We start from the raw sequence: 14,277 nt of genomic DNA, 5'->3' as shown, positions 1-14,277 counted from the left end.
TGATGGATTCTGGCAACAAGAAGCCCAAGGGGATGCTATTCACTTATCTGTCGAGAGAGGCTAAGACTTGGCAGCATATATTCGCCCATTATGTTTTGCCCACCACTCACTTTTCATAGATTCTGATGGATATGCTAGTCCTTATTGGCTGTGCCATGGAGGGGAAGGAGATAGACTTCCCCCGGCTGATCAGGCAGAGCATGTGGCGTGCGCATATCCGTGGCCTCTTGCCATTCCCTACATTGGTCACCAGCATGATTGAGCTAGCTAATGTCCCGTGGGAGGACGATGACGTGACACCACCACCCCAGATGATGATGACAAGGAGGTTACTATTCCATGGGGTGGGTGGGTGCACGAGAAGCCTCCACCCAGACGCTGTTCTCGAGCCAGAATAGTGGTGGAGGTAGCTCAGCCTTCATCATCAGCAGTAGCAGCAGCAAGACCCTCCTTTACTTCAGCAGCAGCACCCTTGCCACTACCGCCAGCACCTGAGCCAACATACCTATTGGTACAACGCCTATTTCGCTTCATGGAGTGCAGCGAGCGTCATATCATGCGACGTCTCGATCGCATAGACCAGGTGTTTGTCTCACAGGGTATTGAGCTACCTCCGCTCCCAGACTCTCCCGCCTCCGACGAGCAGGATTAGGAAAAGGAGCATGTTGAGGAGTCGACTCAGCAGGAGGCACCACCAGAGACACAGGCCACCACATAGGTTTAGCAGCCCCCTGAGGACTCATAGCCACAGCCACAGCCTGAGCCCGAGCCACAGCCCGACGTGACTGTTGACCCCCATTCTGAGCTTCAGCAGTAGCATCGAGGATGATGCTTCATCCTAAAGTGTAGGGAGGTCACTGTTCGTGACCGGTGGATAGCATTTATGTGGTGAACTTTCAGACATTTATCTTCTAGTTCTGCTACTTTATTTTATTTTGCACTTTATCTTTGAGATCATTTTGGGATTATTGTACATATTTGCTGTTGTGGATACCCTTATTTTGGTTGTTGCGCACCTTTATTATATATGTATATATTGCATTTTGGCTCTTGATTGTGATTAGAAAAATATTTTGGATTGTTAAAACCTAGTTGACCCTTTTTTTTTGTATAAGAGATGTGTTTTGATTGAAAATAGGGTAAACTAGGGAAACTTTTTAAAATTTTCTAAATCACAACATTGCATTAGAAGAAGCTTAGTCAATATGATAAAAATTTCCAAGAATTCCATTTCTAGAGCACCACTCCAATTGGTTGAAAAAATTTTTTTTAGAACTTGCTTGATTAATACACTTTGTGGATCATGTTTTGAGCTAAGAACACAAGCATGAGTGTTTTGAGCCTAATTGTGTGGTTACATCATATAACCACTTATTTCTATTCTTGTGTGCATTATTCTCTTCCTATGATTGTAATCCTTGATTTGTTCGATTCTTTATGTCCATTATTTTGTGTATACATGCATTTATATGATTGAGGCCATTGTTCAAACAGCTCACTTATCCAAATAGCCTACCTTTTATCTTCCATTGTTAGCCAATTTTGAGCCTATGCTTAACCCACTTATTCTTAATTGAAGCACATTACAAGCTTAAGTGAAAAATAATAAATGTCCCTTGTTTGGATCTTTGATTAGCTTAGGCTAGTGAGAGTGTTCATCATTTGATTTTGGAAAAGTTGGGAACATTGGGTAGAGATAAAAGTGTGTTTTTGTATTTGTGTTGAGAATCTTGGGAATTGGGTACATACTCATGTATTAATCATGTGTAAACTATATGCATTGATGTTCTTGTATACATATTAGTTTGAGAAAAACAAAATGAAAAGAAAAAGAAAAAGAAAAAGAAAAGCAATAAAAAGGGGACAAAAATGCCCCAAAGTCAAAGTTGAATAAAAATCAATGCATATGTGTAGTGATCAAAAGGGAATGCATGAGTGTGTAGAAAAGTGAAGAATGGATAGCTAGGATTGTTTAGAATTGTATAGGTAGTCATAAGTTAGGTGAGAAGTTTAAGTTAATCAAAGATTCAAATTTCAAACTCACTTGACCACATGCACCCTACCTTGACCCTAGCCCCATTAAAACCTATGGGAAAGTCCTCATGATATTTGTATGCATGCATAGAATAATTGTTGATTGTTAGATGAAAAACAAATCTTGGAAAGCATGATCAGGGGAGAATCGAGTGAATCAACCCCATACACTTGAATGCCTAGAGTGGATACACCTCCGACGAGGGTTCGATCGCTCAATTACATGTTTCCACCCATGATCATCTTTTCTTGCAAGTTTGTAAAATCTTTCAATGATTCAATCCAATTGTGGTTTGCTTGATTGCCATTGCCTTAGCCCTTGAGCTTGCATATGTATATTCTTGGAGATTGATTTATTTTGACTAAGCCAATGCATTCATATAGATAGATTGCATTTAGTTAACTTGCATTGAATAAATGTTGATACCCTCTTCTCTCTAGAATTAGGTTAGGATTAGGTTAAATTGTCTTGGATCTTGAATTAATTACTTAATTTCATCTTGTTTCTTTTACAATTTCTCAATTCTACATCTTGATTTCCTTAGTTGTAAAGTCAATTTCTCATTTTGCTCTCTTGTATGTTGATGAACATTGTTAGATCTAATTTCCTTTTTAATGCAATTTCATGTTTCTATGTTTCTTTTATGTTAATCTTGCTTGCTATTATTGATTTCTCACTTATGAAAGTTATGGGTCTCTTTAATTTTAGCATTTTGTGATGTTTATTTTTATTGCACATTAGGTGTTTGATATAATGCTTCCTATAGTTTTTGAGTAGTTTTCTTGATCCTTGGCCTAGGCTAAGGGGATTGAGTGATCTTGAGTCCTTGGACTTTATTAAATTGGTAATTCTAGAATCCTTGGGGATCAATTTGATAACCATTGACTCTAGCCTACTACTAAGTCAATTAGTAGCTAGGTTGGGACTTATGGATTGATGTTGATCAAGCCATTTGACGTACTCCAAGCCTAGGAGTAGACATTACGTACTTAAGGCTTTAGTGAGTAGACCTAATGAGCTCGGTTCCTCATAATTATCAATATTTGAATTGTTGACAAGGATAGTGATCTCAATTACCTAAGTCTCAGCCAAGAGTACGTTATCTTGCTTCCCTTAATTACTTGCTTGATTTACGCGTTTTGTCATTTAAATTCTTGCTCATTTAATTTCTTGCCCTCTTATTAATCAAACCCCCCTTGCATTCTCATAGCCAATAATTGACCCCTTCATTGCTATCCTCGTGAGACGACCCAGAGTCTAAATACTTCGGTTAATTCCTATTTGGGGTTTGTACATGTGACAACCAAATTTTTTGATGTGAGAATTGTTTATTGGTTTAGAACTATACTTGCAACGAAGTAATTCTTTTCTATAAGAAGAAAATCTAGACCATCGAGCAAATATCATCATCACTGGTTCACTCCGGGTTTGACCGATTCGTGGCGGTTCTTTACTTTAAGCGATCTTAATTTTGGACTGAGCTGGTATTGGGTCCGATTTATTTATTTTTTAGTCGAACCGGCCGGTCTGGTCCGATTTTAATAACTATGATCTACATTCATTCAACTAAAAGAAAGAAAGAAATAAGGAAAAGAAGAAGAATGAAAAAATGTAGAATTGAAACAAATATTTTTATGTATTTATAGCAAATTTTAGTATAAAAATAAGACATTTATGTGTATTGTTAAGAATTTTTGTAACACCCTACCACACAGAGCTTTACACTTAAGTCGTAAATCAGAGGTGGTGAGATGTTACGACCTCTAAAAACAAAAGACGTATTGGTGCACGAATCCCCACACTTCGTACAACTGTACCAGCAAGTGCACTAGGTCGTCCAAGTAATAACTGAGCGAGTCAGGGTCGATCCCACGAGGATTGTGGTTTGAAGCAAGCTATGGTTATCTTGCAAGTCTTAGTCAGGTAGATAGAAGAGTTGTTGGATTTGTTTAAATGCTGTTTGATTGTTTACAATGATAATCTTAAAACCTAGATGGATGAGGCTTGGTGTTGCTTTGTCCATCTGGATTAACTCTGGTCTTACTGTCTTCTTCAATTGTGAATGACTTCTTCTATGGCAGGCTGTATGTGATTAATGCCTTTCTTGAGAGGTCGTTGATGAGCGGATAATTTATACGCTTTTTGGCATTGTTTTTACATAGTTTTTAGTATGATTTAGTTAGTTTTTAGTATATTTTTATTAGTTTTTAAATAAAAATCACATTTCTGGACTTTACTATGAGTTTGTGTGTTTTTTTGTGATTTCAGGTAATTTCTGGCTGAAATTAAGGGACTTGAGCAAAAATCTGATTCAGAGGCTGAAGAAGGACTGCAGATGCTGTTGGATTCTGACCTCCCTGAACTCGAAGTGGATTTTCTGGAGCTACAGAAACCCAATTGGTGTGCTCTCAATTGCGTTGGAAAGTAGACATCCAAGGCTTTCCAGAAATATATAATAGTCCATACTTTGCACGAGTTTTGACGATGCAAACTGGCGTTCAAACGCCAACTCCCTGCCCTATTCTGGAGTTAAACGCCAGAAACAGGTTGCAAATAAGAGTTAAACGCCAGAAACAGGCTTCAACCTGGTGTTTAACTCAAAAAAGAGTCTTTACATATGAAAGCTTAATGCTCAGCCCAAGCACACACCAAGTGGGCCCGAAAGTGGATTTCTACATCATTTACTTATCTTATGTAACCCTAGCTACTAGTTTAGTATAAAAACTACTTTTAGTGATTTATTTCACATCTCTGGTTAGTCTTTGAATAATTTTATGTTCGAAGATCACGTTTAGGGGGCTGGCCATTCGGCCATGCCTGAACCTTCATCACTTATGTATTTTCAACGGCAGAGTTTCTACACACCATAGATTAAGGTGTGGAGCTCTGCTGTTCCTCATGAATTAATGCAAAGTACTATTGTTTTCTTATTCAATTCAAGCTTATTCCTATTCTAAGATATTCGCTTGCACTTCAACATGATGAATGTGATGATCCGTGACACTCATCACCATTCTCAACTTATGAACGCGTGCCTGACAACCACTTCCGTTCTACCTTGGATTGAGCGTTTATCTCTTAGCCTCCATTCCGAAAGATCGGAGTCTTCGTGGTATAAGCTAGAATTATTGGCGGCCATTATTGAGATCCGGAAAGTCTAAACCTTGTCTGTGGTATTCCGAGTAGGATTTGGGATGGGATGACTGTGACGAGCTTCAAACTCGCGAGTGTTGGGCGTGTGACAGATGCAAAAGGATCAATGGATCCTATTCCAACATGATCGAGAACCGACAGATGATTAGCCGTGTGGTGACAGCGCATTTGGACCATTTTCACTGAGAGGATGGGAAGTAGCCATTGACAACGGTGATGCCCAACATACAACTTGCCATGGAAAGGAGTATGAATGATTGGATGAAAGCAGTAGGAAAGCAGAGGTTCAGAAGGAACAAAGCATCTCCATACGCTTATCTGAAATTCTGACCAATGAATTGCATAAGTATCTCTATCCTATTTTATATTTTATATCATAATTATTAAAATCTCATAACCATTTGAATCTGCCTGACTGAGATTTACAAAGATGACCATAGCTTGCTTCAAGCCGACAATCTCCGTGGGATCGACCCTTACTCACGTAAGGTTTATTACTTGGATGACCCAGTGCACTTGCTGGTTAGTTGTATCGGAGTTGTGAAAAAGAATTTGAGATTATAAACGTGCGTACTAAGTTTTTGGCGCCGTTGCTAGAGATCACAATTTCGTGCACCATGTTTTTGGCGCCGTTGCCGGGGATTGTTCGTGTTTGGACAACTGACGGTTCATCTTGTTGCTCAGATTAGGTAATTTTATTTTAATTTTAAGCTTTTGTTTTTATTTTTTTATTTTCGAAAAACAATTTTTCAAAAAAAAATAATTTATTCTATGTCTTTAGAATTTTTAAGAATGAATTCTAGAGTTTTATGATGATCTGTTGAAGTCTGGATGGCTGTGAAGCCATGTCTTATATTTTGGACCGAGGTTTCAACTTATCATCACAAGAGCTTGTTGATTTCTATCAATCTTGCTGTTGAATGTAATGATCTGCTAAAGCTTGGCTGGCCATTGGCCATGTCTAGTGTTTTGGACCGGAGCTTTCACTGAAAGCTTGGCTGGCTAGTAAGCCATGTCTAATTCCTGAACCGGAGTTTTAGACTAACATTGCATGATTCCTGGAATTCTCATTAGAAATTTTGAAATCCTTATTTTTCTTTTTCCAATTAATTTTTGAAAAATAAAAAAATTAATAAAATCATAAAACCAAAAATAATTGTGTTTATTGTTTGAGTCTAGTGTCAAATTGTAAGTTTGGTGTCAATTGCATCTTTTTAACTTTTCTTAAAATTTTCGAAGAACACCTGCATGGAACTATTCTTCATGATCTTCAAGTTGTTCTTGATGATCTTCTTTGTTTGATCTTTGCATTTTTATGTTTTGTGTCTTTTCTTGTTTTTTATATGCATTTTCAATTTGTTAGTGTCTAAAGTTTGAAAATTTCTAAGTTTGGTGTCTTGCATTTTTTCTTCTTTTCTTAAAAATTTTCAAAAATAAGTCTTGATGTTCATCTTGATCTTCAAAGTGTTCTTGGTGTTCATCTTGACATTCAAGGTGTTCTTGCATGCATTTTTATTTTGATCTTAAATTTTTATGTGTGTTTCATTTTTGTTGTTTAATAGAAAAAGAGAAAAACATAAAAATGATATCTTTCCTTTTTTCTCTCTCTTCATTAAAAATTCAAAAAATAAAAAAATATCTTTCCCTTTTTCTTCTCATAAATTTCAAATATTTGAGTTGACTTTTTCAAAAAATTTTCAAAATTTAGTTGTTTCTTATGAGTCAAATCAAATTTTCAATTTAAAAATTCTATCTTTTTCAAATCTTTTTTTAAAAATCGAATCCTTTTCATTATTTCTTTCATATTTTCGAAAATTCAAATTGATTTTCAAAAATCTTTTTCTTATTTTATTCCATATTTTTCAAAATCTTTACTAACAATTAATGTGATTGATTCAAAAAATTTTTTGAGTTTGTTACTTGCCTATTAAGAAAGGTTCAATCTTTAAATTTTAGAATCATATCTTTTAGTTTCTTGTTAGTCAAGTAATCAATTTCAACTTTCAAAATCAAATCTCTTTAATTTCCAATTCAAATCTTTTTCAAAATGATTTTCAACCATATCTTTTTCAATATTTCTCTTTTTAATTTTCGAATTCTAACTAAATTTTAAAATAAAAACAAAAATATTTTTCCTTTTAGTTTAAATTAAATTCAAAATCTCCCCCCCCTCTCTCATTTCCTTCTATTTATTTATTTATCTACTAACACTTCTCTTTTACTCATAATTCGAACACCATATTCTTCTCTGTGTTCGAGTTTTTCTCTTTTCCTCCTTCTATTCTTCTCTTCTTCTACTCACAAAAGGGAATCTCTATACTGTGACATAGAGGATTATTGCACCCTCTTCCAACTTCTATGGAAGAAGCATCTCACTCCCTGCAATTGAAGCAAACAATTTTGAGCTTAAGCCTCAATTGGTTTCTCTAATGCAGCAGAATTGCAAGTTTCATGGACTTCCAATGGAAGATCCTCATCAGTTTTTAGCTAAATTCTTGTAAATCTGTGACACTGTCAAGACCAATGGAGTTGATCCTGAGGTCTACAGGCTTATGCTTTTCCCTTTTGATGTAAGAGACAGAGCTAGAACATGGTTGGATTCACAACCTAAGGATAGCCTGAACTCTTGGGATAAGCTGGTCAGTGCTTTCCTGGCCAAATTCTTTCCACTTCAAAAGATGAGCAAGCTTAGAGTGGAAATCCAAACCTTCAGACAGAAGGAAGGAGAATCCCTCTATGAAGCTTGGGAAAGATACAAGCAATTGATCAAAATGTGTCCTACTAACATGCTTCCAGAATAGAGCATCATAAGTATATTCTATGATGGTCTGTCTGAGTTGTCAAAAATGTCATTGGACCATTCTGCAGGAGGATCTCTTCACGTGAAAACCCCTGTAGAAGCTCAGGAACTTATTGAAATGGTTGCAAATAACCAGTTCATGTACACCTCTGAGAGGAATCCTGTGAACAATGCGACGCCTCAGAAGAAGGGAGTTCTTGAAATTGATACTCTGAATGCCATATTGGCTCAGAACAAAATATTGACTCAGCAAGTCAATATGATTTCTCAGAGTCTGAATGGATTGCAAGCTACATCTAACAGTACTAAAGAAGCATCTTCTGAAGAAGAAGCTTATGATCCTGAGAACCCTATAATAGCAAAGGTGAATTACATGGGAGAACCCTATGGAAACACCTATAATCCTTCATGGAGAAATCATCCAAATTTCTCATGGAAGGACCAACAGAAGCCTCAACAAAGCTTCAATAATAATGGTGAAAGAAATAGGTTTAGCAATAGCAAGCCTTTTCCATCATCTTCTTAGCAACAGACAGAGAATTCGGAACAGAGCCATTCTGGCCTGGCAACCATAGTCTCTGCTCTATCCAAGACCACCCTAAGTTTTATGAATAAAACAAGGTCCTCCATTAGAACTTTAGAGGCACAGGTGGGTCAGCTGAGTAAGAAGATTACTAAAACTCCTCTGGTGCACGAAATTACAATCACACTTTTGTAACTCCGCACAACTAACCAGCAAGTGCACTGGGTCGTCCAAGTAGTACCTTACGTGAGTAAGGGTCGATCCCACGGAGATTGTCGACTTGAAACAAGCTATGGTTATCTTGTAACTCTTAGTCAGGATATCAATAATTCTCAGATTTAATTGTAAAAAGTAAAAGAACATGAAATAAATACTTGTTTTGCAGTAATGGAGAACAGGTTGAGGTTTTGGAGATGCTCCATCTTCTGAATCTCTGCTTTCCTACTATCTTCTTCTTCATGCACACAAGGCTCCTTCCATGGCAAGCTGTATATTGGTGGATCACCGTTGTCAATGGCTACCATCCGTCCTCTCAGTGAAAATGTTCCAAATGCGCTGTCACCGCATGGCTAATCATCTGTCGGTTCTCACTCATGTTGGAATAGAATCCATTGATCCTTTTGCGTCTGTCACTATGCCCAACACTCGTGAGTTTGAAGCTCGTCACAGTCATCCCTTCCCAGATCCTACTCGGAATACCATAAACAAGGTTTAGACTTTCCGGATCTCAGGAATGGCCGCCAATAATTCTAGCCTATACCACGAAGGTTCCAATCTTAGGTTAGAAACCGAAGAGATACACATTCAAGCTTGATTGCATGTAGAACGGAGGTGGTTGTCAGGCACACGTTCATAGGTGAGAATGATGATGATTGTCACGGATCATCACATTTGTCAGGTTGAAGTGCGAATGAATATCTTAGAATAGAAGCAAGCGTGATAGAATGGAAAACAGTAGTAATTGCATTAATTCATCGAAACACAGCAGAGCTCCTCACCCCCAACCATGGGGTTTAGAGACTCATGCCATAGAAGATACAATATGAAATGTGTAGAGTGTCATGAGGTCCCAAATGAATCACTAAAAGTGGTTTTTATAATCAACTAGTGACCTAGGGTTATAGAAAATGAGTAAGCTAGGGTGTTTAAGGTAAAAATCCACTTCCGGGGCCCACTTGGTGTGTGCTTGGGCTGAGCATTGAAGCTTTCATGTGTAGAGACTTTTCTTGGAGTTAAACACCAGCTTTTGTGCGAGTTCTGGCGTTTTGACGCCAGAATTTCTATGCTGACTTGGAACGCCAGTTTGGGCCATTAAATCTCGGGCGAAGTATAAACTATTATATATTGCTGGAAAGCTCAGGATGTCTACTTTCCAACGCAATTGAGAGCGTGCCAATTGGGCTTCTGTAGCTCCAGAAAATCCACTTCGAGTGCAGGGAGGTCAGAATCCAACAGCATCTGTAGTCCTTTTTCAGCCTCTAAATCAGATTTTTGCTCAAGTCCCTCAATTTCAGCCAGAAAATACCTGAAATTACAGAAAAACACACAAACTCATAGTAAAGTCCAAAAAGGTGAATTTTAAATAAAAACTAATAAAAATATGATAAAAACTAACTAAAATATATTAAAAATATACTGAAAACAATGTCAAAAAGTGTATAAATTATCCGCTTATCACAACACCAAACTTAAATTGTTGCTTGTCCCCAAGCAACTGAAAATCAAATAGGATAAAAAGAAGAGAATATACAATAAATTCCAAAAACATCTATGAAGATCGTTTGAACGCCAGAAACTGGGTAGGGAATGGGTGTTTAACGCTAACTTTTCTCCCTTTTCTGGCGTTTGAACGCCAGAAGTGGGCATCCACTGGGCGTTTAACGCCAATCTTTCACCCTTTTCTGGTGTTTAAATGCCAGAATTATTCCTCTCTGGGCTCTTGCTATCCTCAGAGGGATTTTGGGCAGTGGTTTGGTCATCCTCTATCAGTTGTTCCTTTCTTGGCTTTCTGCTACTTTGAGCTAATTTATTCAATGTCTTCCCGCTCCTTAATTGAACAGCTTGGCATTCTTCTGTTATCTGTTTATATAGCTGCTGTCTTGTCTGATTCAATTGTGCTTCCATATTCTTGTTAGCATTTTTATTGTCTTGGAGCATCTCTTTAAATTCTGCTAATTGTTTTGTCATAAGGAGTAATTGCTGATTAAGTTCAATGATCTGTTCTTGAGGATTAGGATCAGTAGTTACTACCCTAGCCTCTTCTTTTATGGAGGACTCACTACTGGAGTACAAATGTTGATTTCTAGAAACTGTATCTATGAGTTCTTGAGCCTCTTCAATCGTCTTCCTCATGTGTATAGATCCACCAGCTGAGTGGTCTAGAGACATCGTAGCTTTTTCTGTAAGCCCATAGTAGAAGATGTCTAACTGTACCCACTCTGAAAATATTTCAGAGGGGCATTTCCTTAGCATCCCTCTGTACCTTTCCCAGGCATTATAAAGGGATTCATGATCCTCTTGTTTAAAGTATTGGATGTCCAGCCTCAGCTGTGTCATCCTTTTTGGAGGGTAGAATTGATTCAGGAATTTGTCTATTAACTGTCTCCAGGTTTTTATGCTTGCTGTGGGTTGGTTATTTAACCACCTCTTAGCTTGAATGGAAAAAGTAATAATCTGTCGACATCCTGATCCACTTTCTTATCACATAATGTGTCAGCAATTTGTAAGAACTGTGCCAGAAACTCAGTAGGTTCTACCTGTGGAATACCGGAATACTGGCAATTTTGCTGCACCATGATAATGAGCTGAGGATTTAGCTTAAAACTGCTTGCTTTGATGGGAGGTATACAGATGCTACTCCCATATGCAGCTGTAATGGGGTTAGCATATGACCCCAGAGTCCTTCTGGACTGTTCACTTCCACTTATGCCCATGATGGAGAAAAGGGAATTGATATGAAATTTTTTTTATTTTATTTAATTAAAAGTAACCGAAAAAAATAAAACAAAATAAATAAAAAATAAAATAAAAGTTTTAAAAATTAAGAGAAAAAGTAAAAAGATAAATAAATAATTCGAATGCTAAAATGGCTAATTAATTAAAAAGATTTGAAAAATTCTGGATATGATTTTCAAAAATTAGAAGAAAATGAAATAAAAGCAAATTGAAAACTAAATTAATTAAAAAGATTTTGGAATTAGCAATAAAAAAGATATGATTGAAAATTATTTTGAAAAAGATATGATTGAAGAAATTAAAAAGATTTGATTTTTGAAAAAGATTTGAAAAGATAAATTTTTGAAATTAGAATTTTGACTTGACTAAAAAAAAGATATGATTTTGAAAATCTTTGACTAATTGAATGCAAAATTTCAAAATTTATGAGTAAAATAAGGGAAAAAAATATTTTTTTGATTTTTGAATTTTAATGAGGAAAGAGAAAAACAACAAAATGACACTAAACTTAGAAATTTTAGATCAAAGCAAAGAGAACAAACAAGAAAACTTTGAATGTCAAGATGAACACCAAGAACACTATGAAGATCAAGATGAACACCAAGAACAAATTTTTGAAAAATTTTTAAGTAAATGAAAGCACAAAAACACCAAACTTAAAATTTTTAGAAAATCAAACACAAATTTTCGAAAATTTAAAGGAAAACACAAAGAACACACCAAACTTAAAATTTTTAAAGATCAAGAAATAACTAAGAACATGCAAATTCAAAAAATTGGAAGAAAATAAAAGCATGCAATTGACACCAAACTTAAAATATCAAACTAAACTCAAATAAAAGACTCTAAACCAACAAAAATAAATTATTCCTAATCTAAGCATCAAGATAAACCGTCAGTTGTCCAAACTCGAACAATCCCCGACAACGGCGCCAAAAACTTGGTGCACGAAATTACAATCACACTTTTGTAACTCCGCACAACTAACCAGCAAGTGTACTAGGTCGTCCAAGTAATACCTTACGTGAGTAAGGGTCGATCCCACGGAGATTGTCGGCTTGAAGCAAGCTATGGTTATCTTGTAACTCTTAGTCAGGATATCAATAATTCTCAGATTTAATTGTAAAAAGTAAAAGAACATGAAATAAATACTTGTTTTGCAGTAATGGAGAACAAGTTAAGGTTTTGGAGATGCTCCATCTTTTGAATCTCTGCTTTCCTACTGTCTTCTTCTTCATGCACACAAGGCTCCTTCCATGGCAAGCTGTATGTTGGTGGATCACCGTTGTCAATGGCTACCATCAGTCCTCTCAGTGAAAATGTTCCAAATGCGCTGTCACCGCACGGCTAATCATCTGTCGGTTCTCACTCATGTTGGAATAGGATCCATTGATCCTTTTGCGTCTGTCACTACGCCAAACACTCATGAGTTTGAAGCTCGTCACAGTCATCCCTTCCCAGATCCTACTCAGAATACCACAGACAAGGTTTAGACTTTCCAGATCTTAGGAATGGCCGCCAATAATTTTAGCCTATACCATGAAGGTTCCAATCTTAGATTAGAAACCCAAGAGATACACATTCAAGCTTGATTGCATGTAGAACGGAGGTGGTTGTTAGGCACGCGTTCATAGGTGAGAATGATGATGATTATCATGAATCATCACATTCGTCAAGTTGAAGTGCGAATGAATATCTTAGAATAGAAGCAAGCATGATAGAATGGAAAACAGTAGTAATTGCATTAATTCATCGAAACACAGCAGAGCTCCTCACCCCCAATCATGGGGTTTAGAGACTCATGCCGTAGAAGATACAATATGAAACGTGTAGAGTGTCATGAGGTCCCAAATGAATCACTAAAAGTGGTTTTTATAATCAACTAGTGACCTAGGGTTACAGAAAATGAGTAAGCTAGGGTGTTTAGTGTAAAAATCCACTTCCGGGGCCAACTTGGTGTGTGCTTGGGCTGATCATTGAAGCTTTCATGTGTAGAGACCTTTCTTGGAGTTAAACGCCAGCTTTTGTGCCAGTTTGGGCGTTTAACTCCAGCTTTTATGCCAGTTCTGGCGTTTTGACGCCAGAATTTCTATGCTGACTTGGAACGCCGGTTTGGGCCATCAAATCTCGGGAAAAGTATGGACTATTATATATTGATGGAAAGCCCAGAATGTCTACTTTCCAACACAATTGAGAGCGTGCCAATGGGGCATCTGTAGCTCCAGAAAATTCACTTCAAGTGCAGGGAGGTCAGAATCCAACAGCATCTGTAGTCCTTTTTCAGCCTCTGAATCAGATTTTTGCTCAGGTCCCTCAATTTCAGCCAGAAAATACCTGAAATCACAGAAAAACACACAAACTCATAGTAAAGTCCAGAAATGTGAATTTTAAATAAAAACTAATAAAAATATGATAAAACTAACTAAAATATACTAAAAACATACTGAAATCAATGTCAAAAAGCGTATAAATTATCCGCTCATCATCCTCCCAGTACTCTCCCAAGCAATATAGAAGAAAATCCCAAGAGAGTGCAAGGCCATAACCTTACTTGGTGTGGCCGAATGCCCAGAGGAGGAGGAGGACGTGAATCCCAGTAAGGAAGACCTCATGGGACGTCCTCTGGACAGAAAGGAGTTCCCCTTTGAGGAACAAAAGGAATCCGAGGCTCATACAGAGACCCTAGAGATTCCATTGAACCTCCTTCTACCATTCATGAGCTCTGATGAATACTCTTCCTCTGAAGAGGATGAAGACATCACTGAAGAGCAAGTTGCTAAGTATCTAGGAGCAATCATAAAGCTGAATGCC

The 14,277-nt window shown here is 37.1% G+C and overlaps 1 protein-coding gene across 1 annotated transcript in view; it reads right to left on the bottom strand.

Moving 5' to 3' along the window:
- LOC107633299 overlaps positions 412-14,277 on the bottom strand; it is a 45,494-nt gene continuing 31,628 nt past the window's right edge. Inside the window, exons 2-3 of the mRNA XM_016336943.1 lie at positions 581-800; positions 412-491 (exon numbers count right to left, since the gene is read on the bottom strand). Coding sequence (XP_016192429.1) covers positions 412-491; positions 581-800 — 300 coding nt within the window. The remainder of the gene's footprint in view (positions 492-580; positions 801-14,277) is intronic.

Source organism: Arachis ipaensis, chromosome B03 (genome assembly GCF_000816755.2).
Source record: "Arachis ipaensis cultivar K30076 chromosome B03, Araip1.1, whole genome shotgun sequence".
Taxonomy (NCBI): Eukaryota; Viridiplantae; Streptophyta; class Magnoliopsida; order Fabales; family Fabaceae; genus Arachis; species Arachis ipaensis.
Note: the sequence above shows the minus strand (reverse complement) of the source record. Positions and strands in the feature narration are given on the sequence as shown.